The 25345-nt window shown below is 37.5% G+C and overlaps 1 protein-coding gene across 3 annotated transcripts in view; it reads right to left on the bottom strand.

The window, feature by feature from the left end:
* AGL (amylo-alpha-1,6-glucosidase and 4-alpha-glucanotransferase) overlaps window positions 1-25345 on the bottom strand; it is a 57052-nt gene that overhangs the window by 31551 nt on the left and 156 nt on the right. The window contains exons 1-20 of one of the 3 annotated variants that reach the window (XM_048860447.2): window positions 25105-25257; window positions 24874-25023; window positions 20897-21107; window positions 19320-19486; window positions 18636-18839; window positions 14343-14524; window positions 14004-14115; window positions 13154-13274; window positions 12822-12924; window positions 12622-12719; window positions 10906-11045; window positions 8179-8366; window positions 5250-5373; window positions 4469-4632; window positions 3775-3876; window positions 3348-3503; window positions 3117-3267; window positions 637-761; window positions 427-539; window positions 138-272 (exon numbers count right to left, since the gene is read on the bottom strand). In XM_048860447.2, the coding sequence (XP_048716404.1) occupies window positions 138-272; window positions 427-539; window positions 637-761; window positions 3117-3267; window positions 3348-3503; window positions 3775-3876; window positions 4469-4632; window positions 5250-5373; window positions 8179-8366; window positions 10906-11045; window positions 12622-12719; window positions 12822-12924; window positions 13154-13274; window positions 14004-14115; window positions 14343-14524; window positions 18636-18839; window positions 19320-19486; window positions 20897-21107; window positions 24874-24955 (2678 nt within the window). In that variant the 5' untranslated portion in view covers window positions 24956-25023; window positions 25105-25257. Of the gene's footprint in view, window positions 1-137; window positions 273-426; window positions 540-636; window positions 762-3116; window positions 3268-3347; window positions 3504-3774; window positions 3877-4468; window positions 4633-5249; window positions 5374-5742; window positions 5867-8178; window positions 8367-10905; window positions 11046-12621; window positions 12720-12821; window positions 12925-13153; window positions 13275-14003; window positions 14116-14342; window positions 14525-18635; window positions 18840-19319; window positions 19487-20896; window positions 21108-24873; window positions 25024-25104; window positions 25258-25345 lie in introns of those variants that run through there. The other 2 variants (XM_048860445.2, XM_048860446.2) reach the window with 2 other exon arrangements.

Below are 25345 nucleotides of genomic sequence, written 5' to 3' on the forward strand. Positions count from 1 at the left end.
GCTAAACATAGTTGTTCATACATTAACCAAGACAGACCGAGAACTTGGCAAAGAATTGTCACTCGTTAGCATTTGCAGGCTGATCTCTGCCTCTAATCCAGCCCTCTACTGTATGTACTCTAACAAGGCATACTTACGAAGAAAAAAGATTTTTTAATATAGGTGCTGAACAGTCATCGGGAAGACTTCCAGATTTAAAATGAGGACTGAACTGGATCAGGTGATTACGGAGTACACCGACAGCCTCTCGTGCCTTTGGGTCGAGACTAACTCTGTAAATATCAATGCACAAATTGTAGAAGTTAGCACCTCCACCTACTATTTTTTGAAGTAATGGAACTAACAGACTGAAAAAACCCACCCCTCCATTGCCTTTAATCTAGTGCAGCCAATTGACACACATTTAGTAAGTTGATCATCATATACCTGAATATTATCACACTTCCCGGTGTTAAGTTTTCAAATTCTATTTCTTGAACAAATTCATTGGGACCTTTTATGGCAGTTCCAGCTTGCTTTATAATTTTACTTTCTCCGATCTTAGAAAAGAAGAAATAGTTGAAACTATAATGAATTCAGTTTTCCTTCTCTGATAAATTGTTGCATCTGCTAGTATAGAGAAAAGATTGTAGTTACCTGAATGTGTTCTCTGATCTCTACTGTGTAATTAGGTAATCCGTTGATAAAATGCTCATCTTTTTTATAAGGACTAACATTTCTCTCAATAGTTCTAGCTTCAAGCACTACCTCTTCAATTTTGCCTATAAACAGTTAAATCACATATCATAACTCAAAATACATACACACAAAAATATTGATAGCAAATATATATGGCATTCTTGGTTTTAAAATAAGTTTAAATCTTGCTTGAAACACAAATTAAACAACATTTTTGAGTTTAACTATAGAAAATGCATGTCTCAATTGCACAGTTAAATTACTAAATACATTTGACAGCTCTGAAAGGGAATTTATCTATATTTTACTGTTCTATACATTACAGTCACTCAATCTTGATTGATTAAACATGTTCACTACACACTTATTGGCCATGGTGTAATCTAAGATAGAACTTTCCTAACTCACAATGAGTTATGGGGATATCAGTCATGGATTACAAATAAGGGCTTGACCCTGCACCTTTAAACCCAACAGGTGACTTGCTAGATGTGACTATTTGGGGGTTCTGAATTAGGCAAAGCTCTGCACCACTTCCCAAACAGCAGTCACAGATCTTATTTTAAACGGAGCACATCAGTTTTTAAATACCAGAGCAACCACATTGACATTCAAGACCTTATTTGCTCTATCCATCCAATGATCTAAAAACTAAGCCCTCAATGCTGCAACCACTTACACATGTGCTTAACTTTAAGCATTTTAGCAGTTCCATTGACTTCAGTGGGACTACCATGTGAGAAAAGTCAAGCAAGTGAAGAAATGTTTGCAGGCTTGGGTCCTTACTAAAGGTTAATACAAAAAATTGCAATGGCTTCTTCAGAAATGTTACAGCCAGCTCAGATCAAATATTGACTTCAATGCAGAATGCTCAATTATCTAATGAGGTCTACACTGTCAGTCTTATGGACCTGCAAAAATACATATGTACAATTTATTGTGCCAGTTCTCTCTCACTTTGATGCTTCTTTTTAAACTATCACTCTCAACCAACTTAAACCCACACATCTGAAATTCTTTACCTATAACTACTAGTAACACTTAAGAATACTGTAAAATAAGATATTAAGATTGCTGTATATGGACAAAAAAGAAAAATAGACACTTTTCATACAGTCACTTCCAGTGGTCTTCTGCTAGAGTTAATTAGCTTCCCATTTATGTGGCTCATTCGCAAACAGCAAGAGAGGAAATGAAACCACAGTATTTCCATGGGGATATTGGGGCAGATGACATACAGTAACTCCTCACTTAAAGTCATCCCGGTTAACATTGTTTCATTGCTGATCAATTAAGGAACATGGTCGTTTAAAGTTGCGCAATGCTCCCTTAGAACGATGTTTGGCAGCTGCCTGCTTTGTCCACTGCTTGCAGGAAGAGCAGACCGTTGGAGCGAGCTGGTGGGGGCTTGGAACCAGGGTGGACCGACAGCCCCCCATCAGCTCCCTGCTCCTCTAAGTTCCCTGTGCAGCAGCTGCCCAGCAGGCTATCAGTTGCTGGCAGTTCAGCTGTCCCTCCCCGGCACCGCCATATGCTGCTCCTGCCCTCTGCCTTGGAGCTGCTCCCCGGATCCTTCTGCTTGCTGTGCAGGGGAGGAGGGCGAAGAGGGGGCTAATGTCAGGGTATCCCCCTCCCCCCTACTCCTGCTCCCTGCTTACCCCTTCTCCATATAGAGTAGGGTGGAGACAGGACAGGGCTCAGGACGGAGAGAGCTTGCTGGCCCAAGGTCTCCGCAGCTGCTGTCTCAACTTCCTGATCTTTTTAAAGGTAATGTACTTAGAATGGTGTCAGAGTACTTAAAGGGGCAATCCACATCTCTCTCTCTCTGTCTGCCATGCTGTCTCCCCTTCCCCCATTCGTGCTGCCTTGTAGAGTGGGGCTACATTAACAACGTGTTAACCCTTAGAGGGCTCAGCCGAATGCTAGTTCATCATTTAGCAGTAAGGCATTCCCTAGGAAATATCCCACCCTCTTACTTTACCACCTCAACCAAACTTCACAATCATCATTGCTGTGTACAGTATTAAATTGTTTAAAACTTATACTGTGTGTGTGTGTATATATAGTTTTTTGTCTGGTGAAAAAAGTTTCCCTGGAACCTAACCCCCCCATTTACATTAATTCTTATGGGGAAATTGGATTCGCTTAACATCTTTTCGATTAATGTCGCATTTTTCAGGAACATAACTACAACGTTAAGCGAGGAGTTACTGTATTTTTTTTTAAAGTCAAAAGTTATTTCAGTTGGTGTCCCTTTAACTATTTGTGATGCATAGATATTAAAGCATATAAAAGGTACTTAATGTTGCATCCTAATCACATAACCTTCAAGAAATTAGAATCAACATGGCGAGCATGGAGTCTGTCAATCACTCAGTTTCAGCTTTAAGCTTTAATTTCCTTGATATGGTCAACTCTTCAAAAACAGGTTTGAATACCTGGGATGCACATTTGAGGCACTTCTTTGCTGTAGGAGGAAGTTTTAGGATCTCTGAAAGCAGTACGAGACACAGCCACTACAGATTGGTGTGTGTTAGGACAATGCCTAGTCACTGCTACTATATCCTCATCAACTTGATCCACATACACCTACAAAATATATAAATTAACACACATTCTTATTCTGAAAAAAATTTAAACGAGTGAAACATTTTACTTCAATTTCTTGCCTGAATGAAGCCTTTGACTCCCAGCTCTTGGTGCAGCCTGTTCATGGCCAGCCTTCCTGCTATAATTCCAGTTTGGAAATTAACTTCACCAGGAGTGGAGGGTGTTGCTGCTGGATTCCATTTGGCATAAAACCTCTCTTCAGAGACTACAGAAATCTGCAAATAAATTAAACTTTAGCCATACATGAACTATTCTGAAAAATAATTGGAAATGCCATTTTACACTTATACACACACACTTATCCGATATTACAAATTTATTATTCACTGATATAGTGAAATAGCTAATAAGCTATCTACTTGGAATTTTAAATGAGTAAATCACCCAAGTTATTGTATACACTTTAATATGTGTGTTCCAGTATTATAGTAGTGATTTTTTTATTTTTAACTGAGTCAACTGAAGTTTTAAAGAGGAGACACAGACCTGGTGTGGTACTAGCTCATCATAGCCTTTGGTGCTTCCGGTAGCACAGCATGCCATGGAAACAATCATTGAGCTGGGAAGAGCATCATACTCAGATCGGTGCTATTGAGAAGAATAAAAACAGACAAATGAACCTAGTCTATCATCATCTTATTTCCTTCCAAACACTTAGATACATAGAAATACCTGTTTTACAGAAGAACTCATTGTTTATTGATGTGCTTATCACACTGTAATCACAGATTAAAACTTCTACAGGCTTTTATTTAAAATAAACAAGCAAACAAAATCACCACAAGGCTTAAAAGAGCAGAGCTCCTAACAATGTCATCCCAACTCCCAGCAATCTTCCTCTGATCCTCCCATTATTATCCTGGGAAGGACAGAGTGGGTAAGTTTGAGAGAACAGGCAAACATTACTAGGTTCATAATAGCTGGACATGCAAGAGTAAAAACAGGACATATTTAGTAGCTTTTATGCTTCTCTCCCAAAAGGGACAGAAGGTTGAAAGGCAGTGGGAACTACTGTACAATTCCACTTATTTCATGCAACCTTTTAACTACCATCATGACTTTCCGAAACACCATTCAAAAGTAATTCCATTTCACATAACCCTTATGAATTGGCATGACTGAATCACAGTACAAAAAATATGTATTTAACATGAAAATCTAACATAATTTAAGTGCTCACCTGAATAGGACATTCATTATCATGTGTAACATCCATAAACAGTGCATGTGCAATAGCTGGCATTAAAGGTCTCAAACGTGGCTGAACAAAAGAACCAACTGGTTCTCCTCCAAAGCGGTAAACTAATCTTCCCTCTTCATGACTGTTATATGCACTCATTGCCTCTACAGAACAAAACTTGCATGAGTGTTTATAGGAAAATTACTACCATAACTAAAGGTTATCCAATAGGGAGACTATAATAAATGGTTTTACATTTGGCATGTTAAATAATCAAAGATATTAATGAATAATATTAATAGAACATTAAACTTTAATTATAGGCAGTGTGTCCATAATTTGAGGGCATCCACTATGTAGTTTATCATCATGTGTTAGGGTGGAAGGGGGGGGAAAAACATTTAAAATGTTAGGATCCCCTTTTCAAGGTCTACCAGGCTTCAGAGGAGGTGATCAACTTCTTAAAAAAAACCCAAAACCAATCGGCAGGAAGTACGGGAAAGCTATGCCACAAATACTCCCACCCCTCCGGACTGACATATAACTATTCTTTTTAGACACCTTACACCTAGGATGCATCTCTCCGTCTAAGATGCAATAACATACTTAAATAGATAAATATAAAACGAACCATACTATTAAATGCATCTTTGAGCACTTGTTAAATATATGAAATATGATAAATTGTGCAGTTCTAATATATGACATTTTCTTCATAAATGGCACACCATACATGCAGTGTCAGAGAGGTAATGGGGAACCACACACATAGCAAGCCTACCTCTTATTAAGGAGCTAAGGCCCAATCTAGTCACAAAAATATTGTCCAACTCCTCACTTCCTGTGAACAGCTCAGCCACTACATACAAATCAGCACGCAGTTTTCTAGCTGTGTCCAGCATGTACTGCAAAAAGCACAGCCAAGAAAGCCACAGAAAAGGAAAAGGCAGAACAGAAAAAAAGAAAGGAAACAAGGCTAGGCATGGATTGGGCAGCAGGGAAGTGCCATGCAGCAGAGACAAAATGGAAAGCCAAAATACGAAGAAACCAAACAAGTTCAATTATACAAAAGTTAACAAATTGAAAAAGCCAAATCAGGAATAGAAGGATACAACAGATGGAGGAGTTAAAAGAAAAAGGAAGCAGGAAAGATGTTTGAATTTGCAAAGGACAAAGATACAAGAAGAATAAAAAACAAATCAATGTTAGTTTCACATTAAAAAACTTTGAACCATATATAGCAATCCTATATGGCTTTCAGGTGTCTATAGTACCTCTAATAAGACTGGTAATTCCCAGGCGGTTGACAAAGACATTGTCAATATGCTCACTCCCCGTGAAGAGTTCAGCTATCACATAAAGATTAGGTCTGACTGACCTAGCTGCTGCTAGCATCTCCTATAGATCATAATAATTGTTTTTAATTATCTTCATCAAAAACCCCTTGAAACCTAGGCATCTATCATAATATATTATTATGCATGCTAACCAAATAATTGAGTTATTAAACAATTTTGTTCAAGAAAACAAAAATATACTGAATTCAATAAATATACAGAACTTATCGCAAAAAAGCTAGACCCCCATGGTGTGCTTGTGAACATTTACAAGATCTGGTATGGTTTTGATAAAGATTATTTGGAAAGCCTCCTGAATAATTTGAAAAAACTCACAGGATTTTTAGTCAAACTACTTCAAACTTTGTGGGTTTTTTGCTTGTTTTTGTCAATACCTTTTAAACTCAACTGCATGAACGAACAGTTGGGAAGAAAGATCTCTGTTTAAGACACAACACCAATACTTAAATTAAGGGTGAGAAAGTTCCTATTCTAGTCCTCTGCACCTTCAAGAACCAAAAGTAGAGAAATGAGACTTCATATTTCTAAGGCCCAGTCTACAGCTAGAAACTGTACTGATTAATTAAAATAATTTCTAAAAACTGATTTAAATCTGTGCAACACCTGTCTTTGGATACTCTGAAATCAGTTTAAGAGGGCCTTATATTAGTTTGGCTTAATTTAATAAGAAACTGCATTAAGATCTAAGCATGTCACACAAACGGGTTGCATCTGCTTAACTACATTGATTTAGAAACTAATTTTGTTATATTGATGCAGCTGTTTGTGTAGAAAAGTCCTAAGGTAAAAAAGAAAAAACAAGCAGAACACTTAAAAATAACCCTTTCAAACTATACTGTTGTAGGTTATACTTTACCAGTTGTGAAAGGCTATGATGAAACACAGTTTAGGTCGGCAACAAGAGTTTACATTATAGGAAACACTAGCATCATCAATAATAATAGTAACTATGAAAAGCTGCTGAAAACAAATTCATGGTCATTTGCACCCACTGTTGCTGGTGATGTTGATGAAAAATGATATTTGTGACACTCAGTACTGGTCTTGATATATCCATGTCTACTCTGGGGAAATGTGCAAAAAACAAAACAAAACACAAACAAACAAAAACATTCTCATCAGTTCTACTGCCATTTCAGCTAAACCAGAGTTAGGCGTGGTCTATGCTAGAAAATTAGTTCAGTGTAACTATGTTGCTCAGGGGTGTGAAAAATTTCACATCCCTGAGCGGTGCTGTTAACTCAACCTAAGACTCTGACTAGATAGCACTAGGTGACGGAAGACTTCTTCTGTTGACCTAGCTACTGCCTCTTGGAGGTGGCTTAATTACACTGATGGGAGAACCCTCCTGTTGATGTAGGCAGTGTCTACAGAGGAATGCTACAGTGGTGCAGCTGTGCCATTGTAGTATTTTAAGTGTAGACATACCCCTAGACAAGAGTCTCATGGCTATGCCCTCTTTTATGAGCAGTTCAGTTAAACCTGCTGAAAAGCAGATCTAATTAAAATGGTAGTAACAGCAGGTCTAGCTGTGGGAAGCTTGTCTGCACTATGGCTCCCAGGGCATTTAGAACTGGTTTAAGTGAATCAATATTTTGTTTCCCCAAATGCAGAAAACACTTCTAGATCTGCAATTAGTTTCAATCCTGCTTTGATACAGTCATCAGAAAAATAACTATTGTGTAAATATTCATAAACTGGACTTAAATTGGAAAAAAGATGTATCTTGGAGAGCTAGTTGGATAGTCACTCACACTATGCTTGATCAGACAGAGCTTTGAAAAAAATATTTTCCACAGTAATCTAAAACAAAATTAGATGCAAATGCCCAAATTATTAATTCACAAAGGATGACACCAATTGCAATGAGTTAGATATGAGTAGCCTATATTGTTTAAGAGTGATTTTGTCTTGGAGAGAAGGCACTCATCGGAAAGTAGAAAAAAAATAGACAACATTCAAGGAATTTCATACCACACCTGAAACAATATTCTCTGACAAAGCTCTGTGACAGGAGATACACAGGGTATGGCTCTACAACACTTGAACCCAGCTAGCACAACGAACAACAACAGTGAAGACAATACAAGCACAGGCTTCAGCACAGGTAGTTCAAGCCTAGCACTCAGTTCACTAGATATGCACTCAGCTCACTAGCCTGTTGTGAATCCAGTGCTGGCCTTCACTGCTATTGTTATCTGCATTACCTGGGTTCAAACTAGCTCAGATAGGCTAATGCATGAGCAACTTTTGCTATGCGGACATACACAGGCTTCCATCACAAACAGCATTGTAAATCTTATTTCACAGACAAAAACAACTTTATCATAAAAATGCCTATTCTTTCCACACCTCAGCTACATGAAGAGGAGTTGAGTGACAGTTGTCAAGACGTACTCCATGGAAATATTTGGCAGTAATTTCAGTGTATTTTTTCATATGTGCCCACAGGTAAGGGCAGTCTTCTGGTTTATTTCCATAGCGCAGTTTGGCACTGTCTCCCCAGCAAATAAGTTCTCTTCTTAGGTAAACATTTGAACCTGTAAAGAAAAGAAATTCATTTAACTACAATACACCACTGGGAGCAAGTGCATGAGACACATTGAGTTTATGACTAAAGAAGTTTAAAAAAAAAAGATTAAAACAAGATTCCTAACTATACCATATCAACTCCCAAATTATGTACTGTATGCTAAATTACAGTTCCCCATATCAGTTTATTCTAAAGGTGTATTTAAGATTTCTGTTTATAGAACTATATTAATATCAGTAAACCAATTTGTATTTTAAATCTCAAATAAGGTACAACAATGGCTGAATGAAAGAATGGAATAAAAGAAAACAGTGTACTATGCATTAAAATTAACAGCACTTCAAACTCAATGAAAGGTTTCCCTTTCTCTACAATCTTTTCCATGTTTTCAGTTATCTACAAAACAATAATTCAAATACTGACAAAATATTCATAGTGAACAGGTTCGTACCGGCATCTGTGTGTATAATATAAACAGCCTCAATTTTAAAATCTAATCAATTTTAGCAGCAGTTTCTATTCCTATTAATCTAGGGTTACATTTTGAAAAAGCACCTAAGTCACTGAGTTGACTCTGAAAATTGTACTCCTAATCTGTTTGTTTCATTTATTCACTTATTGCAGTCTTTTAGAGGTGATCTGTATAAATTTTAAAATCACAATTTATCTGCAAATGATGCTCCACTCCATTGCACCACAAAACATGAGATTTTCTACTATTTTAAAAAGGCACAGCCCTGGAAGATTTTATTAAAAGTATTTTGTCAGAGTCAGACCAGGAAAAAGGTGTTTATGATCTACTGAAGACATCCAAGAAGGCTGCAGAAGCTACTTCGATTTTCAGCATCGGCTGTCAAGCCACAGTTGGTAATTGCTTACAATCATGCATAAGGAACATATTGCTCGTCAAATGCAGAATCATTTGAAATAAGGCTTTCTGATGGTCTGATGATTGCTTTGATTCTACGACGTCTTCTTATTCTCACTGTTCTACTCAGTTAGCGAAGTAAAAAAGGTTGAATCATGAAACATAAGGAAAACTTTCTGCACACACTTGAGAAACTAATCCTGCACGACTTCAAACCTCTCCTTCTGCTATTTTTGTGAATTTTTTCACTCCAAACATTTGCACCCTGGCAAGTTCTGAACACCTGTTCACTGCGATCACAGAAAAAGGAGAGCTATGACACACTGATAGCCTGCACCACAGTTACCTGTGCATCACCGCACAATGTTTGATCAATGGAAGTGTGCAAGTCATGTGGTTAGTGGCCCCTTAAGGCAAACTGATTTAAAAGGAGAATACAAAGGACTGTCATATATTGAGATACAAGTGTCTTCAAACACCCGGGTGAAATCCTGGCACCAAATTCAATGGTAAAACTCCTACTGATTTCAAATGGGGCCAAGATTTCACCCATTTAGTGAAAACTAGACAATGGGCGACAACTGCACTAGCCAAATACATGTATATTTGCCAACACGAAAGGTCAGCCAACTGAAGGATGATTAAAAAAGAATTAATTCCACACTGGGCAAACATGTATTATCTTCAGCTATGCCTTGACTTTTACTTATTTAAAGAGAATATATACAGAAAAAAAGAAAAGTCAATTATTCTGCAACAATTAAGAGCCAAATACTGAAAGTACCTATTGGCAGAGCTCTGACAGGTTTTCAGTAAATTTATGAGTCTCACTTTATGAGCGAATAGTTGCTGTGATGTTGTCCACAGGCTAGATTTACGGAGCTTCCCTTCTCCTTCCTTTACCAACAACAAGAATGTTCTCAGTTTAGTCATTAGCAAAACTTCCAGTCTAGAGGGGGTATGGAATAAGAGAATCCAAGACCAGAGACCAGGCTGTGCAGATGAAGATACAGTTTGGTTCCTGAATTGGAATTAAAACTCCATCACACTAGACAAAACTTCCACTGCTCTGAGTTTTCCCCAAATAAAATAAAAGCTATAGGTGATCTGAGAATTTAAGACAATCGTGGGGTACCTTAAAGGCAAAATTGAGGATCTGGCCCTCAAAGTTCAGATGTATTTGAGCTATCTATATAGAAAAATGCAGTCAGAATAAAAAAAACAGGGAAAAATATTATGTTCAGTTCTCCTAACTCAAACGCCAGGAAAGATGCATTTAAACTTAAATTGCATCCCTTCAAGTAGAGACTAAGCATAGAAAATTTCATTTAAAAAAAGTGAATGTCTCAGAAAATCATGATCACAGCATAAGTCCATTCTTACTTATTCAGAAAGCGAAGTGTTTTGCAGCTTAAACTATAGTAGGTACTACCAGTGGTTGCTATAAACATGGAAAGATAACAGTCAACAGAACTCAGAGAATGAAAAGTTATCTACATTGAAAGACTCTCTCTCTAAATCCTGAAGTATTTTTAGTGTCACTAGCATGCTGACTTGGAACACAAATACTATATACTGGCACAATTTTCAATTAAAATTTGGAACTGTGTTGAGATAGACACAGAAAAATGCCCTTTTTGCTTTGTTTATAAAGTGATTTGAAGTTCAGTTCACAAACCTGGTTCAGCAAAGTTTCTCAGAGGATCGTCTCCCATTACCCAACCGTTATGAGCCAAGAAATGACAAGCTTTATCAGGCTGATGCATCAGAGATTCTTCCTCTTCCAAGGTCATCTCTTTAAATGGGTAAGTAAAGTATCTAGAGATTGCACAAATACTTAATTTTAAAGTGCATTTTAGTTTGTCTTAATTTTTGAAGACAATTGAAATACCTCCTGCCTTATATCAACCAATAAGTTGCAAGACTGCCTAGCTTTTATTCATTGTAAAAAGTATCTGCTATTGCTAGAACATAAATGAAGGGCCGTTTTCTGTTTTGCAACATAGCTGGATAACTTGGGATGACAAGATAAGCTGCTGAAATGTGATAGTTCAGTGATATTTTGAAGACTAAGGCCCACATTTTTAAAAGTATGGCTGTAAACACCTACAATGGAATTTAGGCTCCTAAATGCCTAACTCTCTTTTGAAAATTAGATTTAGACACCTAAATCAGTTACGGATTGCATCACTGAGCACAGCAAAGCCTGAATACCTTTCAAAAATCTGGGTTTAAGATCCCAATCCTGCAAACACTCATGCATATCCTTAATTTTAATGCATATAAATAGTTCCATTTAAGTTTTATTCCATATTCCAAATTATACTCAATAAGTAGGGATTTTGGGTCATCGTATCCTCTTTACTGAGTAGTGCACTGCTTCCACACTAGTGCAGAGATTCTAACAGCTCCACACAAAGGATCCCCTACGCATCCGATTTCCCTCAGGCTGCACTTCACACCCTTGCAAAACTCCACTATGCAGCTGACCTGGCAAGTGCAGCGTGGTATAATTTTTCCTGCTCCGTCAAGATGAGCGCTATATGAACACCATGCAAAATCCCTTGGATTTCAATAGAGTCCTGAACACTATACTGTGTTCTATAGTCTCATCTGATGATCACTTTTTTGGGGGTAGGATTTTATCCAAAATTCTTATCAAGTTCAGTCATTGCTAACAAAGTTGCTAACAAAGCATTATCAGTGTTTAGTCTTACTAAGTGACCATTTGTCCATCTGTGTGGGTAAGGGAGGAGGAGAAAGATAGGGAAAGAGTTGCAAAGGCTTACACTGTAGCTCAGAATGTGAAAATGAAATTTTGCAGGCCAGTAGTTCAAAACAGAAGATTTTAGTCTTAAAATTAGAGTAGCCATGAAGCCAACTACTATAAGGAAGGCATCCCATGTTATTATGATAAAAAGGTGAGCTTTATTTTGAAGTTTAGTTTTACTGAATTTTGCATTCACCTCACCAGAGATGTCTCTCCTCCACAGGCATAAGTGCAACTTACACAAGCAGTTTACAAAAGAAACACTAACCCTCGCTGAAGTAAAGCTGAAGCTCCAAATTCATACTTCCTCAATTAAAATAAGTTCCACATAGTTTGGTTTCTAAGATATAAGGCCTGATTCTTCTCTTCTTACACAGTTGTTACTCCACTGACCTAAGGAGCAGTTACTCCTAACTTATATCAGTGTAAAGGTCCAATCTTGCAAGGTGCTCAGCAGGACTGCTGAAGTTCATGTCAGTGATCAGTTCCTTATAGGACGTGGCCTTAAAGATGATAAGAATCAGGCCTATAATATTGCATGTAACATCAAATCTGGAAGTTCTAGTCAATCCAAGAAAGAAAATTTTTAAATGGGTTTTTGAGAGGAAGACAAAGGCATAATACCTGGTAACTAAAGGGTATTTTCTGCTAACAGGACCCTGTTTAGGACCATGGTCAGCCAGTCTCTCATAAACCACAGTCTCCAGAAGACAAGTGACTGCCTGGAAGTACATTAATATAAATGTTAGTTCAATAAAATAGAATAAATTATGATTTATAACAGAAAGCAAGAATTCAACATTTAAATACAGCATTAATAAGACCTGCTCTTGATGGTAGTTAGTTTGCCGAAACTGCTCAGCATTTAATTCTTCAATTCTCTTTTGAAACCAGTTACAGCATTCTTGTATTGCAGCTGGCCCATTGCTAAACAAGAGAAAAAGAGCAATTAAAAGCCATTAGGTTCAGATATCATTATACACCTGTCTAAAGCTCCTAAATTTTAAAAATATATATATTTATAATCAAAGGTAACTCAAATATTGAGGAATGAAAATTCTAATTCCCTCCCCCACCCAGAACATACCACCATACTAGATTTTTCAGTTTAAAGTTAAGGTTCAGTTTCTCTTGTACAAACCCTATATTACAGTACCTATGTGGTATGAATGTTGCCAATGCGATATTCATGTCTACAGTACAGCCAAGTCGCTTATATTCAGGATCCTGAATTATTTGAAGATGTTGGTTTGGATCAGATTTAGTTTTCCTGTTACCTGAAGAAAAACATTTAACACAAAATGTTGTAGGGTGGAAGTTTAAAACCACACAGAATAAATCTTAAAAACAAAGAATACAGTTTTTGCTGTTCCAGTTTACCTAGAAACTGAAATATAGACAGTAAGGGAGAAAAACCAGGTCTACTCAAGTTAATTGCAAAAACACCCATTGACTTCAGCCGGGTCAGGATTTTAGCTCAATTCTTAGATAAAGTAGTTTTTAAAGTACTTGCCAATTGTGCATACTGATGAAAGATACAAAAATAAAGTTTGTCAGAATTGATAGTGTTCAAGATGAATGCATGCTCAGAGGTAAACCAAACAGAACACCAAAAACCTCCCCCACACCAACAAAAACAAAACCCACTATACTCTGTGGGTTTCTTGCAATACTGTCCACTAACTACTACTAACCTGTCTCATATGTTGTACTATTTTAGATATTCTCCATATTACAATAAAAATATTTCAGCAGAATTATATATCTAATTTTCCATGGTCTAGCATGAAGTAACTTTTTCAATCCTACTTTTCTACCAAAACTTTTTTGTAGATGAATGAGCTGGGCAAACTACTGCCTTCAACACATCATCTAAGTTAAGACTTCCTACATTGTTTTTTCCTCCCTACCCCACTGTGTTTATCGTTTACATACAAGGTTTGCCCAACAGCAGATAAACATACTGAAGTATAAGGATTACTTATGTGTAACAGGCATGTTTTTACCTTGAGTCAGAAGGATTTTAAATTGCTGCACAGCTTTGTTAACATCTACTTGGAAAAATTCCCATAGTTTTATCTTGGGATAAATATCCTCCCAAATTATTTTACGGATACTCTGTAAAAAAGAAAGAAAAGTTACTTTTACAATACACAAGTCCTATAAAACTATTAAATGTTGACATTAAAAAATAAGCTCTTCAGGGCAGGAACTGTCTTCCTATATGTTTAAAAAACATCAGCACATTTTAGGCACTCCCACAGTATAGATAACTGAACATTTCTTCATCCAGTTTCACTGATTATTATTACAAAAGTGAAATGCTATGTTTCTCATTTACTTACATTCAGGTGATGGTCATTTTCAATTGAAGGAGGCAGCCCCTTATCTCTGTATTTCCCTTCAGCCACACTACAGCTTAAATGCCAGAGAGCCCTGTCTAAGATCCAGGCTGGTTTCAGGTGCGGAGAATTTACAAGATTATAACCACATTCTGGATGCTCCCTAATCCATTCGCTGTTAGCAGCTTATTTAAGAAGAGAAAAAAAACAGAATAATTAAACAAGTTGAATTATTTAACTTTTATACAAACATCTTAGGACCAAAACGTTAGGATAGCACAGGAGGTAAAATCAGTTCCTTTTCTAATGGAAGGGTTTGACTTCAGCCAATACAGAATCAGGCCATGTGAAAGCTTGCATTCCACTAACGTCTTTGATAGGACTATAGAAAGACAGTAGACAAACAGGTATCACTTCTAGTATAGCAGAGAGAATTTTACATTTTTTGTTGCAAAACAACACACACTGGTTGCTGGGCATTATTTCTCTCCGAATAGTCCCTTAATATGTTTACGGTCAAGAATGTCATTTCTCACCAAGTATGGTGCTAAAAATGGCCTAAAGATACAAGATGTTCCAAAGAAACAGAACCTTTCAGAGTAGTGATTTGGATGCCTGGGAGGGTAGAAGAGAGGTGAACCCAGAGTGGAGGATTTATATATGACCCTATGCTGTAAATAAACTGATCAGCCCACTGGACCAGATGTAGTGATGGGAAGGGAGGCAAATCATTGATCTTCATTACAAAGCCCTGATACGGAGTAATAAGCACATCCTTCCCTCTGGTGCATGCAGCAAGCTGAATGATGGTTCATGTAAGACCCCTTTTATCTTCACTCCTGTGGCAGCATAGAGAAAAATACTGATGTTTGTTTTAAATAAAATTAAAAATGAACACAATACAGAAATCAAGGAGCCCTGATCACAGAAACTGAGTGCAACTCACTGCACTATACATAAGGCTATGCCTGTAGTAATAGTGGGTACCCCTGAAGGGTGGAAGAGATTATAAATCACTGGGGGAATATGAAAGAAAAGAAAAGAAAGCATCTAACTCCCATTACTTCATTTCTCTTTCCTCATGGAAAAGTCCTAGATAGAGTTTAATAGAAAATTATTATTTTCATGGGATCTTTTCAACTAGTCTATGTAATATAATAGAGCATTAGAACTGCTACAGAATGGCTCAACAACCAAACAAAAATGATCACTATTAAATTCCATGGGGTTTTTCTGGGAGCAATTTCATTCATCACTATTGGTTTCACCTCTGTATAATTCTTACACGACTTTTAGATGTGCATTTTCTTAGCACTGAATTGTTTTAGCGGAGCCATGAGAGACTGAAGTAAAGCAAATGTGGTACTTAACTCAAAGAAAGAGGAAAAAAGGATTGTGTCAGTTACTATCCACAAGTAATTTCTAACCTTGGTAAAACAGCAGAATAAATATTAAGAAAGAGTCAAAAATCCCCTATATCACAATGGAACCACAAACATGGGCTGATTAGTAAAAACTACCGAATGTTTTGGGGGATTTGTTGAGGTTTTTTGTGGGGGAATGGAGGGGGATCTTTTTATATCAAAGGAAAAGAAACAGCACTGCTGCTCACCCTATAGTATGTATAGGTCTCTCTTGTTCAAAGTGACCTCTAACATTGCAGCTCAATATCATTTAGAATTTGGCTTTGACTGTTCGACCTTTATAAATATGGAACTCTGCCATCCACAACTAAAAGCAGCCTGCTCAACTGAAAGGAACAAAGCAACATTACCTTGGGCTTTTAAAAGCTTCACTTGTAAATATTTTGTATGGGGAATTATTCAACATGCATATGCTATCTCAGACATCTGTATGAAAAATATTTTTTTTCTTTAAAAAGCAAAGTTATCCTATTCTGCGTAGATGAGCAAAAAGCATATAGATGCTTCTAAGAAAGACTTCTCCTTTGGCCTCAGAAATGGTTGATTGATTCCTTCCAACAAAATATAAGGCAGCAAAACGACAACTTTTCACTTGATTCTGAGAAACTGCCTTTCTAGCCTACAGAGAGGAGATGAAAATATTTCTAATCATTGTGATAAAGGAATTGCTTTGAAGATTAATCCTCTCAATAATTGGAATTTAGTGAGAGAAACTTATTTCTGGAGAAACACTAGACACACAGCATTATGCTTGACAAACTATTCTTGCTTTGTGAAATGCAACAGACTGAAAATATATGTATATCTGATTAGAGAAATTCACCGATGTAGGGATTTTCAGCAAATAATATATTCACCATAATATTAGCTTCATTTTAAAAAAGGAAGGAAGGAAGAAAAGAGGAAGAAAGAAGTTTACTAGCCCATTCTGTTGTGAAGATTAGTTTCAGAACAGAAATTAATGCAATGTTGTCTTTTTGAGTGTGCAGCCAGATGCACAAAAACAATAGCACTCAGACTTTTTCCCTTTCATCTCAAATAAGTGTTGACTCTGATGACTAGTTTGATTTACCACATAAATTTAAGTGCTACTGAAGACTGATTAAAATAGTTCTGGCTATAGGGAAATGGGAGAAATTTCCCTAAACTGCAATGCACATACACACTGGGCAGAGAAAGAAGACAGAAGAGATAAGCAGGGCTGGTAGCTACAGAATGGTACAGGAACTGTAGTTACAGATGTTAAAATATAGCAAATTCTCATCTGGTGTTGTGGGGACATTATAAGGCCCCAGCCCTGCAAACACACAAGAGCATAACTTTACTCATGTTAGTAAAGTTACATACATGCATGAGAATTTGTAGACTCAGAGCCCAAGCTTTTAATCTATATTTGTAAAAAAGCTTATTGTAGCAAGAATACCAGACGAGGCCAGGGGAGTTTGTTGTCTGCAAGGCTAGCTATCTCAAAAGAAATAAACTGCAAGTTTTGTTTGCTTTACACAGAGCTACATTTCATTTAAAGAAAGGATTGTGACACTAACATGTTTAATCATTTGATTGCTGAACCCGTTATCAGACATTCAGTTGTTTGAGAGTACTGCATAAAACTAAGCTTTTTTTGAATATGCAAACGGCCAAATATTCTATCAAATTATTTTGATTAGTCAAATAATGATTAAGATACTTCCCAGAAGCGGCTTAGAATTAAAATATTCCAACTGAAATCTTTTTCACCACTTAAATAAAAAAAGAACCACCACCTATATTAGGTTTCAGAGTAACAGCCGTGTTAGTCTGTATTCGCAAAAAGAAAAGGAGTACTTGTAGCACCTTAGAGACTAACCAATTTATTTGAGCATGAGCTTTCGTGATGAAGTGAGCTGTAGCTCACGAAAGCTCATGCTCAAATAAACTGGTTAGTCTCTAAGGTGCTACAAGTACTCCTTTTCTTTTCACCTATATTAGTTTATCGCAGCAAACAAAAAATAAAATCATGGAACCTTTTAAAATGCATGTATATCTAACCAAGCAAAGTTTTTAATGGCTGTCCTCACTTGCCTCTTCTTGGCCTACCACTCCTACACTGCTTGCTATTATGACTTATGTTATGTCCAAACTTGGGTCCTGTTTTCCAAACACGTGTTCATGTGAATAGCTCTTACTCATGTGACTAAGAGTTTGCAGGCTTCAGCTCTTTCATTTTACAGCCATTGAAGTAGGGACCATCTATTATTTAGCTATAAAAATACCATAGGCCAAACTAATGGTACCATAGAAATATTACATACTGAACTGTATTTAGATATTAGACTCCTACAAAAAATAAAATATATAGAGTTGGTACCAAGGACACACATGACCTTTGGAAACGGGCACAGGAGTGGGTGTGTGGGGAAAGGGTTTTCCTTGGTACATTGTGGAAATGTACAGTCTTTCATGGGATCTGGGAGAATGTATATGATAGAATTCATCTTACTCTTTTAAATAACCATCTTATTCCTAATCTGTTTTTGTTAATCATTGCTCATTGAGTCAAAGAAATGGATTTTAAAAGCATCTTTGATGTCTAAGTAAATAGCACTCCAACATCTGAAAGAATCAGAAGTTCCAAAAATTTTTGGTGCTTTAAGCACAGATAAAGAATTCTCATTTTGCCATCTTAATAGACAACTCTCCCTGACAGACACAAGAGATGCCTTAGACTTAAAGGGTTCAGAAGGCAGATAAAGAAGAAGAAGTTCCTTAAAAAGCCTTTTAAAAGGTCTATTCAGGAAACAAAAAAATGGACTAGTGGAATAACCAGATTAGCTTTGACAGCATTACTGAGTTGGCAACAGAAAGCATCAAGATAGTGTAACAAAAATCATACCAGTATGATTGTAGACTACATCTGTTATACAAAGCATATTCCATTCATTTTTCATTTTTTCCACTAGGTTTCCTACACTGCTCCAAGTACATTTTTTGTTTGGGCTTGAAAAGTCAGGATTTACTTCTAACTGATCAGCCAGAGAGTAGCATGATCTAGATAATCCAAGTTTTTGCAATGGTGTAAAATGAATCATGTTGTAACCTACAAAAATGACAAGGAAACCATTTGTTAATACAAGAAAAATGTTACAATGAAGATGAGGAAATTCTATGATTATACCATTTATCACAGTATATACTGAAAACAAAACTTTTCAAATAACTAAGAGAAGTTTTAGGGTAAGATTTAAACCATTCTCTATCCCCATCTCCTGTCCCCCATTTCAATCAAGTCTACAAAGCTTCACATCTATGTGAAACAAAAACAATCTAAAAATTTATATCACATTTTTAAAGGTGATTCCCAAATACTTGTCTTTCAAAGCAAATATTTTACTAATCAGACTGGTTTGCTCTATTATATGTTTAGCATTGAATTCAGTTTCATAACTATTTTCATAACTTAAACTGCAAACTAAAAAAAGATATATGAACGGTGTAACACATACCAGTAGAACTTAACCAGTATAAATGTAAGCCGTGTCCCTTAAAAAATGACCTTTACAGAGTATGTGGTTATTACCTGATTCTTTTGCAACTTTAAGACGATCTTCCCATTCCTCAAATGGTCCCAGACACTTAGCTAGGAATGTCTGGAGCGTAACACAGTCCAAATGCAATACATGATTATCAGCTCCAACACGCAAAATAGGGTCCACAACTATGTAACCTCCACCACTTTTCTCATTTCTAGAATAAATTGAGTCTATTAACCACTGGAAAAGCAAATGCCCATTGCACCAGCCATTTCTAACACCAGAAGCCAATCTATAATCTGGTAGTTTAAAATCATTCCATTTTAGCCACAAAACAGTTATCGATCTTTCAAACTCAGAGTTGTTCCCACCATTTCCCCAATTTATGGATGCATTTAGACTCAAATTTACTTCATGTTCTACCTGTGAAATTTACAACAAGGCCTTTTTCTGGAGAAAGAACATACAAAAGACCTCAGTCCTGCAGTTGGATCCATGCAAGTAGACCTTTAGGACTGTTTGAAGTCCCATGGATTTCAATGGGGCTTTGTGCAGATATGCGAATCAGCCTGCACGGACTGAAGTGAAGAATTGGGGTCAAAAAACAGTGACTGAACCTATGAGTTGCTGAGTATTCTTAACCCCCACATTGATTTAATTCAGCACCTTGAAGAACTGTGCCCGAGTCTTATTCTTGTGTAACACCAAGGCTAATGATTAAATGGGAAAAAAGTAAGAATGCAAGTTTTATTATAAAACTTTAAAAATCATGTATCAGAACAGCCACCATTGTTTTTGTAGGTACTCTGACTATAATCTACAAGAAATTCCTCTACTAAGCAATTTTTTAATAGAATGAACACGAGTATCCTCATAACCACGATGAGATAACTACTAGAGGAAGTATTGCTGATGGTGAAAATTATAAACTGGGATCAACATTTTTCCTCTGATCACTGGTCCAGGCTGAGAACCCGGAAGATTTTTATGGTCCCGATCAGCCACAATGGTCCCAAAACTATCAGCTCTTAAACAATGGTAATAGGTGAGGTACAATACACTACAGATTGATTGATTGCATTAGACTTTATAAAAAAACTGAATTCTTATTACCATCTTACTTTTATTCTTACACTGTCTCAAGACCGCAAAAAAAAAATCACTGAAGAGTTAGAGATGAATGGGTTATTACATAGGTTTTGAACATAATGGTTTCTAGCTCTGGTAGCAGCTATATGTCAGAACTGAGTGGAACAAAACATGAAGATATGCAAGAAAGACTACTTATTTTAATGTCTGATCTCTCACAACCTTCCAAGTCTATTAATTAATTACCATTAGAATGCTGATGACTTTGACACCTTGCAGGCATGGATTGCCTTTCCAAAATTCATAAACAAATAGAAGATTAAATTTGTTCTGAGTACTCCCCAAAACACTGCAGCATCAAAAACCACATCTTGCAGCCTTTGTGGGCAGTCCTCTGCAGAAGCCAATGACTGCACTGAAATGGAAACTGAATTATCATCTTACACCTCATAGTTATCCTTCTAGGTCAAGACTGAGATACATGGAGTAGTGAGGGGAAGACTGCAGTTTTTCATATGTAAGAAGTTCCACTTACTCATGACTGAAATAATACTGGTATGATCCAGAAATTTGGAGATCCAGTTTACAATATTTGTCAGAATCATCTTCTCTTCCTGTTGGGTTGTGCCATGATAGTGCCCTGAACTTGCGGCGATTGAATAATTCTCCAGAAGCTGGGTAATTAGTGTACACTGTAACATGCTTGCCTTGTAATGTTGGGCCCAGTCGGAATTGCAGTTCAAAACCTCAACAGAAAAGAGAATGGGTTTAAAAAAATAATCTCATTTATTAAAATTAAAGACTAAATCTTTGGTTTATTATTGTGATTTACAATATGAAGATTTTAAGTTAATAGATGTACTGTACTGTAATTCTAAATAGGTATATTGGGTGTAAAGTTAAGAGAATGTTTTTATTTTACTGGCATTTCTCATCAACACATAATGATGCTATAATAATTATTTCTACTTCTCTGCTAGTGTTACCATTCAAAACCAACCAGAACCCTAAAATAGGAAATGGGAAACTAATTATGTATCCCTCTTCAGAGCACTTTATTTCTATTTCTGTTCAAATACAATACAGTAACTAAAAATGCCTGGAAAAAGTTATTTATTGCAGTTTTAGAAGAATTGTGAGGTGACAGGAGTATTACTATCTAAACAGTCACCTCATTTTTAATACATAATATATAGAGATGGTACACATTTTTTATTTAATTTAAATGTCAACTTAAAACCCATATTTTACCTATTTTTGTTATGTGTAACACCCAATTACTATATCACTATAATTAACACATGGGGGGGAAAAGACTATAAATGACACTATAGTTGACACAGTGGGGAAGAATGCTATTTTTCTCTAGTCTGTTTCTCTTTGTGCACTTGGAAACATTTGCTGTCTAGTCAGTTTCTCATATTTATGTGAATCTTTCACATAGCCCTGGTCTACATGGGGCGGGGGGAGAGGGGAAATCGATCTAAGTTACGCAACTTCAGCTAAGTTAATAACGTAGCTGAAGTCGACGTACTTAGATTGACTTACCGTGGTGTCTTCACCGCGGTGAGTCGACGGCTGTCGCACCCCCTGTTGACTCTGCCTGCGCCTCTCGCGGCGCTTGAGTACAGGAGTAGATGGGAGAGCGCTCGCAGATCGATTTATCACGTCTAAACTAGATGCGATAAATCGATCCCCGCTGGATCGATCGCTGCCCACCGATCCGGCGGGTAGTGAAGACATACCCATAGCAACAGAGAAAGAAAATAATTCTCAAAAATAAAAGCACAACAGGAAAATATGACTCTCAAACCACATACACTGGCACAGGAACTTGGGAATATGTAGCACCTGAATTTACTTTCTATCATTTTTTTTTTTAAACTGACGAGGTTCTAAGTGGACACTCATTTTTTTAAATTTAATTGAATTGGGAAGATAGGTATTTGTGAAAAACAGAAGACCAAACTTGAAAATGAAAATATTTTACTTTAGGTATTTTTACATTTCATGGAATGTTCAATTAAACAAATCCAAAAACCTTTACATTTTTTGAAGATATAAATGAAGTTACAGACTGAGGCCCCACTCCTGCAATTTACAGCTTGGACAACTATATTTGCATGGACCCCACTGACTTCCATGGGACTCTGCCTGGGTGCAGCGCTCATCCACAAATTGTAAACTGCAAGATTGACGCCTTAATACCCTAAAACGGAAACGTGTCCCCCAATCCTAAAATCTAATCCACTCAGGTGAACACCTGTCCACATGGAATTTCATTTAAGCCAACAGGTCTCACTGCAAGTATGTGCCTGAATGAATCGGATTGTAGTATCAGGGCCTTAAAAGCCTGGTCTGCTCACGTGAGTAAAATTGCACAGATACTTAAGCGCTTGCAAGGCAACAACCATTACTGATTGAGGCCTCAACCTTGCAACTGCCTACACCCACACACAGCCATGCACCCTGCAGGGCCACAGTGACTTCCATGGACAGTCAATTGCAGGATCAGAATCTTGGAATCCATGACTTTTTTACCCATTCTTCAGTTAAAAAGCAAAATATTCTTGGTTGTCTTGTCTTCCTAGTAAGGAAGTTCTACATGTAGTCTAAAGAATAGATAAACCAACCATGTATTAGAAAAAGAGTTTAAAATTGTGCTGTAACATGTAAAAAAGTTAAACAGCTGAATACGCTATCCCGATTGAATAAAAAAGTTGCTCAACGAATGGAATTGTGCTAGCACGACCAAATATCAGATTCCAGCTATCCAAAGACATTTAAATAGCCCATGCCAATGAAGTTTATAGTACGTTACTTACCCTATCATCCACTAAACATAAAAGAGAAAAAAAACCCCACCCTCCAAGCACATAATAGTGCAAAGGCTTAAAAAAAGTTTCAGGATTTGGGTACCTATCAATTAAAAACCTAGCTAACTTGGTTGCAAAAATTGCACGCAAAAAAAATCACTCTTAGGGCTTGTCTACACTGGCATTTTACAGTGCTGCAACTTTCTTGCTCAGGGGTGTGGAAAAACACGCCCCTGAGCGCTGCAAGTTTCAGTGCAGTAAAGTGCCGCTGTAGACAGTGCACCAGCACTAAGAGCCACGCTCGCAGCACTGGTAGCTATTCCCCTCATAGAGGTGGTTTTTTATAGTGCTGGGAGAGCTGCCACGGCAGTGCTTTAACATTGCTAGTGAAGACGTGCCCTCAAAAAGTTCAGGCAATTTCTCCCCACTATAGTCTTGACATTTCCTTATTGAGTCTGCTAAAATTAGATCAGGCTACAGGGTTATATGCCTTAGATATCTTATTCCCTATAGTAACAGTACTGATACCAGGAATGCTTTGCCTAAATTAGCTAGTTGAGGGAGAGAGTAGCTATCAATTTAGGCAATTTGAAATGTATGGTTTTCAAATATTTAGCAGCCTCCAAACAAAGCTTACATAGCCTGAAGAAAAGTTAATAAGGAGGTCAGAACTGACTCTGCACTTTGTTCGTTAATGATAAAAGTTTCTGGTAAATTCACATACTAATCATTCAGCAAATTCTGAAATCAAAGTATTTAAGCAGACTTCTAGTTTTAGAGAAGGGTAAAAAAGGTTGGGCTGTTCTGAAAGTATTTTGAAAGTACCGTAAATTCATAAATCAACCATTCTTGGACAATATTTTTTAAATCTTCCTGGTGAAAGTTAAAACTTTTACGGTTGCCCCTTAAAAAAAAATGTATGCAAGAAAGAATAAAGATATCAGATAACATTTTCATCTTGAACAGTTTATGGGCTGAGATTGCTGACCAAGAGGATACTGGTCCAAATATACCTTTCACTAACAGGTTGATGGGTATACTTAAAAATAAAAATAGTTCCAAGTATTTACGAACATGAGAAATAATTGCAAATTACAGCATTGCTGAAATACATTTAGCACACAAACGTGTTTTTCCAAATCTTACCTGTAACCCAAAAAAAGTACTGACAACATCAATATAGTTCATATACCTACGACTAAGATATGGGATTTGTACATAACAGATTTAGTACTACACAAAAAAAGTTGGATTGCAAAGAGTTTTATAAATAGCAAAGACAAGGACTGAAGCAGCAATGGATATGGGAGTGCTATAGTTATACCATCCTTCAGGTACTATCTTAAACTAGGCTCATATTTAACTGGAATAGTGATTTTGCTTTTTTTATACAATTTGCCTTTGGGCCTGAAAGTGTTTTATAACCCACATTGATCCATAGTTGTGGTCACTAAAGCTATCACCATACAAACAATCAACAACATAAAAAGAGCACTACCATAGCAGAGGACAGCAACTAACCTGAACACACTGTGAGTGTGTGAGAGAGATGATGGGTGAGGGAAAAAACAACAGCTCTCCACGATCGTTTTAATGAATGAATTTCAGTGGTCTCTTACCTACCCTCTGCCTAGACTCTCGCTTCAGTTATGAACCAGCGCTGCGCAGAGCAGCCCCGTTACATGTCAGCACTGACCTTGCTCAAGCCTGAAGAGGGTCTTCTCCAGCTTTTCCATGGCGCTGAGAAGCAGAACCCGAATCTGGTTACTGGGGGGCATTTTTGCTGCCTGGCGACTTGCCCTCTTTCAAGGGGGGACACTTAGTGTCGGAAATACAGGCGCGACCCCTACAAAAACAAACAACCCCCCCACAAGTCAACAGCCAGGAAAACAGGAAGGAGTCCCAGCCCCGCGGGAGCCAGACTTACATTGCCCCAGCCTGCAGAGCGCCCGCGGGGAGGCAGCCCCGGGAGCTGGGAGTCCAGTCCCGCCGCGCAGGGCCGAGCCGCAGGCAGACAGCGGCGGCCGGGCGACGCGCAGGCGGAGGGGCGGCTGCGCCTGTCAGTCTCCCCGAACAATGCGCCCTGGGCCCGCGGGGGCGGGGGCGCAGCCTGCAGCGCGTCCCACCCCAGGGGCTATATAAATAGCTGCCGGGCGCGGGGCTACTCA

The sequence above is a fragment of the Caretta caretta genome, chromosome 8 (assembly GCF_965140235.1).
Source record: "Caretta caretta isolate rCarCar2 chromosome 8, rCarCar1.hap1, whole genome shotgun sequence".
In the NCBI taxonomy this organism is placed as follows: domain Eukaryota; kingdom Metazoa; phylum Chordata; order Testudines; family Cheloniidae; genus Caretta; species Caretta caretta.